The sequence below is a fragment of the Tachysurus vachellii genome, chromosome 9, assembly GCF_030014155.1.
Source record: "Tachysurus vachellii isolate PV-2020 chromosome 9, HZAU_Pvac_v1, whole genome shotgun sequence".
NCBI classification, from domain to species: Eukaryota; Metazoa; Chordata; class Actinopteri; order Siluriformes; family Bagridae; genus Tachysurus; species Tachysurus vachellii.
This window is the reverse complement of record NC_083468.1, coordinates 7,210,325-7,218,243: the sequence shown is the minus strand read 5'-3', so window position 1 is coordinate 7,218,243 and position 7,919 is coordinate 7,210,325. Positions and strand designations below refer to the sequence as shown.

Sequence of the window (7,919 nt, the reverse complement as noted above, 5' to 3'; positions counted from 1 at the left end):
GTGCTCCTGAAGGCTTGATATTTCTCTCCACTTTGTACTTGAATAATAATAAAAAAAGACCTGAATTTTGTCAAAGTAAAGCTTATCTACCCTCTATCCCAAACATACATTCCTTATCCCGATGCCTGTCTCTCATCTCTCAGCAATAGCAATAATATATGCCACTACCCTGATCACTAATCGCCATAATCAGTCAAACGACACATGGGGTTAAAGGAAAAAAAAAGGAAAAAGTTCAATAAACGGTCTTCATTATTTATTTTTTGTAAATTTTTTTAATGTTTTTTATTTGAGTGTGTTTGTGTGTGTGTGGGTGTGTGTGTATAAAATCTGCTGATCATTGTGTTGAGCTCTTTAGACAGTAGGAGATAGTGCCTGCAGGCTGGATTTCACCGTGGCCAGGTTCTGCTTCCAGGAGCTCAACCTGTCGTAAAGCTGCTGCCACTGCTGCTTTCCGAATGTGCGATGGGTGCTGTGACTAACACACACAGACACACAAACAACCAGAAATAAAACACTGATAAATAAAACTCTCATGCTTAATGATCCATTTGATTTCATACGATCCATGTCAGAAGGAAAATAAACACAGATAATAGGACAACAATTTGGTCAATTTGAAACAGGTTTCAGTTTGATATCCAATTTACGCTTCGGAAATTTCAGAAATTTACACTTTACACACGAAGGCCATTAGTCAGAGAAAGAAACGAGAAACCAAAAGGTAACTAAAGAAATTGAAGAGAGCCAAAGCTACAACAAATAGGCTTTTTACAGCTCAGACTCTTCAAAATGTTGAGCTTTATGGGAGTAGTGAGCCATAAGAAATTCTGTTTGGATGTGGAGACTCAAGATTCTCGTCTCGTGGACTTTTTGGCCTTGAGACAAAGCTCTACTACTGACCGAAAAACAATAAATACACCATATAGAGAACACCATGAACCACAGAAAGCATGGTGGTGGTAGTATCATGTTCATAATTACACTTGTGTCTCTCACAAATGCTCTAACTAACCATTCACTGACCTTCAGCGGGAATCCTCTAGTGAAAGGCGTGTATCCAATATATACTTAGCAGTAATGTTCAAGGGTGTGAATATTTATGCAAGGTACTGTACATTTCAAAAAGCTAAGCACCGTGTTAACCCACTGTAGTACATTTTCCTGCTCTGACATGGATGGAGCGCCACTGGCGTGAGCTGGTGTGGTCTTAAGGACTCGGAAAATAAGCTTACCTTACGACAACCTTGCGCTGCGTCTGGTCGATTTTGCAGTAGACCATCTTGGTCCGAACGGCTAGTAAAACGGAAAAACACCACCACGTGAACAAAGGTTATGATTCAGGATTATGATTAGAGGTAGGAGGAACTGAGCCATACCATCGATAACAAAGGGTTCCACGTCATCTGCACCAATCTGCAGCTCCTGCTGCATCGTGTCAAATAAAATCTCTTTCGTCTCCACAGCCATGCCCATGAAAGTCAGTAGCCTCATCTTTGCCATGTTTTGCTCGTGTGACAAACCTAAACACAAATGAAAACATTTGTATTTTAGCAAACTGAGTCAGTGATAATGGAACGCCATAAAAACAGAGCTTGCCCAGTGGGTGAGGTAATGAATTTAGATTTGTCCACTCCTGCATTACTGAATACCATGTACACGTGTGTGTATATGTGTGTATATATATATATATATATATATATATATATTATTATATACAATACACAGTCAACTGTGTGGCATATTTGAAGGTTAAAAAATTAAATTAAAGCAACAACTTGGATGGATGCCTGAGTACCAAACATTCCAAAAGCTTAGGCATTGATATGGAGTATATAGAATAAAATAAACTCCCATTCTTTAGGGAAGGCTTTCCACTAGATTTTGGACCTTGGCTTCAGGGAATTTGTGCTCATTGAGCCTTAATAGAATTAGTGAGCTCAGTACTGATGTTAGGTGAGGAGGCCTGGGGTGCAGTCAGAGAACCAGTTCATCCCAAAGTGTGCACCCCAAGCTTTGTGCAGGACACTGGAGTTCTTCCACTCATATATCGGCGAGCCACGTCTTCATGGATCTCAATTTGTGCACAGAACCGCCGCCATACCGGGACATGTTTGGGACACTGAAGTCAATTCCGACCATATCTAAAGTCTTATCCACTATAAATGCAGTAGATTTCCAAATGGTGACGGTCCTAGCTGTGACTGAACTGCTAATAACCACCTCTGCATGACTAAACACAGCTGTAATCAATTACATACTTTATGCCAATTTCATCCATTGCTCCCATGCACCCTCCTAAATGAACAAGAATGCTCCGATCGCTAAAAACTGCTGCTGCTGCAGTGTAAATAATTAACATTTAACCAAATTAAAAGTGTATTTACATTAATTAAGTAAGCAGTGACGACCAGAGAACCAACGATCCATTTCATTGAGTGCTGAGTCTTTAAAATGCTGTGCCTGAATTGTCTCATACAGTTTGGAAGCAAGGAGGATCCCGACTTTAATGAGCTCGTCTCTTTGAGCAGATGCCAAACAAAGCCTGTGCTGAGTTTTACATTCCAGCAGAGCAGAAACACTCAAGTGCGTACACAACATCTCGGCTTGGGCTGGCGTTTAACGCTCCAGTGAGCCTGACGGTGAAAATAGTGAAAATCATAACAGGCATCAGCGGAGGCTTAAAAAGGACCGTCTGCATGAGCTATCGTAATCAGTTTGTTATTCAATGTTGACTCAGTAGGCTGCTAAAGGTTTTTTTTTTATAATATATGTAGCTTACTATACTATAAAGAAGTATGTAAGCAAACTATACTACCTCAATCTTTTATAGAAGTCTTTGATTAACATTATCACTATTTTATAGACAGCTTATTCGGTTAGATTTCAGTCACAGTGGACTATTCAATGGGTTTGACCATCGTGATGAGTAAAGTCTTAGAGGTATCACGTTATCATCAGGTCGAAATGCCTAATTCATTCTTCAGCTCAAACCAGATCGAGTTGTTAAGTGACTAAAACAGACTTTAGTTGGTTTTTGAAACTGTGAAATGCACGAAAGGACGTCGTGAGTAAAACAGTAGCCGATCTCTTGTAGATCTTAAGATAAACACATTCTACCTCGGCACGCGCTCCAGTGCCGCTCAGCGTAGGAATTGGTTCAGATTTAAATTTAGTGCTGCATTATGAATGGATGAGATTTCAGAGCTAACTGATTGATCTAAAGATGTGAGCATCACTTGTTAAAATGTTCAAAATAAATAAAGCATTTCACCTTCGGCCAAGCCTTTGCTTTACATGTCATCGTCGAATCTCTAAAGTACTCACCAAGAGAATCGATGAAGTCTTTATTGCTTTGGTAGAACTTGACGTAGGCTACAAGTTTTGCACTCACAAAGATGGTCAGCAGCTAGGAAGAAAGCAGACGTGCGATTAAGGTGTTACCTGCTAAGTCAGCGGTTCAGAAACACTCTATATAAAACATTCATGTGGATCTCTTATGGCAGTTAATAAGCTGATGCCAATGATCAGTACGATAAATCTGCTCCCTGAGATGCACGAACAGAATCGTTCAGTTTATTGCTTCTACTACAAACTGAATATATCCAGAAGTAACTTTAGTTACCCAGTAGGCAAGATAACAGATTTATGACTTAATATATGCAGAAGTAAAAATCTAACATATGCCTAGTCTCTACTCACATCGTGGATGAGCTCTCCCTCCAGGAAGCGAACAGGTTTCAAAGCCAGAAGATGATCAAACAGAAACGTGTTTGGGTCTTTCAAAGCTCGTACGATGCACCTGTAAGAGACCGAGATCTGTGCTGTATTTCTGCAAGCGGATAATATCTTAGAGAAAACCTGTGGGCAAAAATCATACCTGTGGGCATCTACCCGGGCTTGGGAAGCATTGTCTTCTGTGTAACTGCCCAACAGCTCTACCATCACTTTCGCTGCAGCCTCACTGTACGTACACAAACAATACAATATGAGACACAAACTAAAATCAGGAAGAGACCTTAAATAAAGCGTTATCGATAATATCCGCGTGTGTACCTCTTCTTACAGTCGACCAGCGCATCGTACACCAGCCTCAGCAGAGTGTGCTTCTTCTCTGTGCTCAGGTTCCAGTCAACGATCCACTTGCGCACCTACAGATAAAAGCGGAATAAGACTCGCTGGAATCAACCGATACGAGGCATTAACTCACTCTCTGTGCATTAACACTGCTGCTCGGGCTGTACCTGATCCAGATCGGTTGGGATAAAGGCGATGGCGTTGCAAGCAGCTGCCACTTTAACGAGACTGCAGTACACTGTGTGTCGCACCGGTACGTTCTCGTCCATACCATGGAACAGGTTACTCAGGCTGAAACGTTAAACACAAAACATCAGTTATTGACAGTAGCATGAAGTGAAGCCCATCAGACCCATAACATAAAACTTCTCAATTAATCCACACTATACACACCATGTCCCACTTTCCTAATCTTGTTCAATCCTGCTGTATTGCAGCTAATGTCTGACACCATTTACTGACTGGCTATTTAACTGATTTTGCACTCAAGATGTGTGCGCAGCATCAACAAACAGTGTCGACGTCTTTACACAAGACGATAAGTTTTTCGTTACTATAAGTTTATCCTCATGGGAGCTTTAACACTTTTACCATACCAGCATTTAATCAGAAGGGCAAGTTGAATATTTTAGTATTTGTGAATGAAATGGATGAATGAGTGGCTGAGCAGAAGGATGAATGAACAAACAAACAAGTAGTGGGAGTGAAGGACTGATCGGATGAACAAGAGAATGATGGACAGGGGGAGTAAGAGAACTGATGAGTGAGTGAAAGTGGACAGATGTGCGAGGGACTAAGTGAGAAGCAAACGTGTGAACGTGCGGGAAAACGAGGAAGCGCATGCGTGAATGAACGGGTGAGCAAAAGAGAAAATGGATGTGTGTGTGGGTGAGCAAAGATAAAAAACTGAACAAAATGCGAGAAGATGCACGAGTGTATGGATGAAAGAGCGGGTGAGCAAGAGCTGAACGATAACTGGGGAATGAACGGTTGGATGAAAGAATAAGGAAGAGAAGAATAGGTGAACGAGTGGATGAGCAAAAGGACCAAACAGCCGGATGAACGAGTGGCCGATGGAGTGAAAAATAAGCAAATAAAAGATGAGGGGAAAAAAAAGGAGGAGCGAACAGGCAAATAGGGTGAACATACAGCTGCATCCTTAGAGTGGGCCGCTCTCCCTCACGGAATTTCACCAGTTTCTCACACAGACTCTCGATCAGCGCTTCCTGTTTCTCGGTCTCCAGGATTAGCAGCAAAGACACGATGCTGTTCATCACACTCTCCACATCTACAGACACACACACACACAACAATTGTAAACACCATTCGATATATTAGAATTATAAACTATTACTCTGGGTGATCTGAACAAACAAATTAGAGCAAGAAATGTTTGAAGACAAAAACAAAAAATAGGCAGGAAAATATATTTTTAAAAAAATAACAGAACAGAGAAAAGGGAAGGTAAGCAATCTCATAACATTTACAGCATTTGGCAGACGCCCTTATCCAGAGCAACGTACATAAGTGCTTAAATCTCTAACATTGAATACATTAATGCTGGCTCACTAAGTTACATACTTAAGATACCATGAGTTTAAAACATTTGTTCAACGTTACAATGAAAAAGTGTCAAAGGTGTTTTTTTTTTTTTTAACAAATATCTATAGTAACTAAAGCTATCACTGGGAAATGTATCCAGCCCAGTGTTCCCCAGGTGGCTTGAATATGGCTCGAATCATGCTGTCATTGCAATCAGACAGTGCTAGAGTTCACTTGGAAGCAGACGGAGACATCTCATAAGTGTTTGCCTTAAACTCACTGTTTGATTAAAATTTGGGTAAATAGTGCATACAAGCAAACTAAATGTAGGGCACAGACATGGTCGCTTACCTTTGTCTTCATCCTTCAGACAGACATCACAGGCCTCAATAATCTGAGCCAGATCGACATGAAGGCCTCCTTCTGAGTTCTCTTCTGAGATTTCTGCTCCTTTAGCTTTGATGTAGGCCCGCAGCTCAGAGGCCTACAGCGAGAAAACACAGGAACAAACTTATTTTAGCACACAGTTGTTTTTTTGTAAACCATTCACATATATTAAGATGACGACACTGCAATTAATGGTGTCTGGATGTTGACTTTTTAAAAATCATCATATTCACAAATTTCTACTATCATCCACAAATGTATGTATATATAAATTACATTAATTAAATTAATATATAAATGTATTTATACAAGTATAACTATATATATATATAAATTATAAAAAAAGTATAAATTATAAATTAATATAAAGTATAAACAATATATGTATATATACACACATTTTAGATAATATATAAAAATTATATTAAATAAAATGTATGTTTATATATAAATTATATTAACTAAAGTGTGTATATATATTTACTTTTTTTTCTTTAAATTTTATTTTTCCTTTAATTTTCACTTGCTGCTCGTTTGTTTCTTACATCACTATAATATAGTAATAATATAATAATGCCTTCTCATGGTCAAAATAATTGAGCTTTGCTTTATATATATATATATATATATATATATATACTTTGTAAATTTACTTTGGAATATATATATATATATATATATATATATATACTTTATATATATATATATATCAAGTAATTATATATATATATTCCAAAGTAAATTTACAAAAGAGCTGAAAATAAACAAAACCCACAAATAAAACACGTTATGATGCTTCACAACAGAAATAAAATGAGCACAAACACAAGTGTACTTCTGACTGCCTTCTATATTATTTAGATAATAAAACACACAAAACATAACAATATAAAAAGATGTGTTTAAAACTATTAATTTTTTTTAAACGCAATATAAAATAACGCTTCCATAAAACTAGGAAATGAACGACAACATAACTGTTGATATAAGTTTAGCTAAAATATATAAAGATAATATAACATAATAATATAACAATCAGGCCAAAGCCTACAGTTAGCTGGCTAGCTAATGAAACAGCTAGCAGGCAGGATGGTGAGCTAGAATAGGGTCGTATCCCAAACTCAGCTCTAAGGGATAAATAGTGCACTAAGTTGAGGGTTGAGCACATGAGGTCATAGCCTCAGTAGTGCACACAGAAAGGGCGGTGGAAGCGATTTGGGATTGGCCCATTGCTAAACTACAGAGATTATACAGACCTGATGCTAATGCCACGGGCAAATAAAATACAGCTGAAAATAGGATAAAATGATCATACGTACACGTGTATATTATATTAAATAGTATAAAGGATACCTGATCCTCCTCAGTTATGTCGATAAAAGCCGGAACACTCATGTTTGTGAAGCGCAGATAAAATCCACACGTTCACTGCGAGGCTCCAGCGACCGGAAAAAGAACTGAACAAAACGCCGGAGTCGCTCGTGTACTTCCGGGGGATTGACTTAAAGTAACAGGGAATACAGTATGGCCTCTTAATTAGGTTCACAATGTAACTGGAACACGGTGTCATATTGTGCTGTTGTACTTCTGAGATGTTTGCTTTCCTTCTCACCACGGTTATAAAGAGTGAATATTTAAGTTTACATGCACATTTGTAAATGTAAATGTAAATTATTTGAGTTACCCTAGTCTTCCTCCTTATCATAGTCTTCCATCAATCAAGGTTGACGTTTTTGTAAATGTAAATGTCAATTATTTGAGTTACTCTAGTCTTCCTCCTTACCATAGTCTTCCTCCTTATCCTAGTCTTCCTAATCGCTCAGAGCTCTTCCATCAATCAAGGTTGATGTTTTTGTAAATGTAAACGTCAATTATTTGAGTTACCATAGTCTTCCTCCTCGCTTAGAGCTCTC

General features: G+C 38.4%; 1 protein-coding gene across 1 annotated transcript; it reads right to left on the bottom strand.

Moving 5' to 3' along the window:
• Window positions 1-241: 241 nt before the first annotated feature.
• On the bottom strand, window positions 242-7,498 carry eif3m (eukaryotic translation initiation factor 3, subunit M). Its single transcript, XM_060877515.1, has 11 exons — window positions 7,360-7,498; window positions 5,971-6,103; window positions 5,227-5,365; window positions 4,245-4,368; window positions 4,057-4,151; window positions 3,881-3,964; window positions 3,703-3,802; window positions 3,328-3,409; window positions 1,380-1,523; window positions 1,236-1,296; window positions 242-478 (listed from the first exon to the last, which is right to left on the bottom strand). The coding sequence occupies exons 1-11, from the start codon at window positions 7,399-7,401 to the stop codon at window positions 355-357; spliced, it is 1,128 nt and encodes a 375-aa protein (XP_060733498.1). The 5' UTR covers window positions 7,402-7,498; the 3' UTR covers window positions 242-354.
• Window positions 7,499-7,919: the final 421 nt, after the last annotated feature.

Excerpts from the sequence above, each read along its gene's own strand:
- eif3m (XM_060877515.1), bottom strand. The coding sequence starts at position 7,401 with ATGAGTGTTCCGGCTTTTATCGACATAACTGAGGAGGATCAG. Across the intron at positions 4,152-4,244 it reads TCCCAACCGATCTGGATCAG|GTGCGCAAGTGGATCGTTGA; the intron begins GTACAGCCCGAG and ends TTTTATCTGTAG. Across the intron at positions 3,803-3,880 it reads GCCCGGGTAGATGCCCACAG|GTGCATCGTACGAGCTTTGA; the intron begins GTATGATTTTTG and ends GGTCTCTTACAG.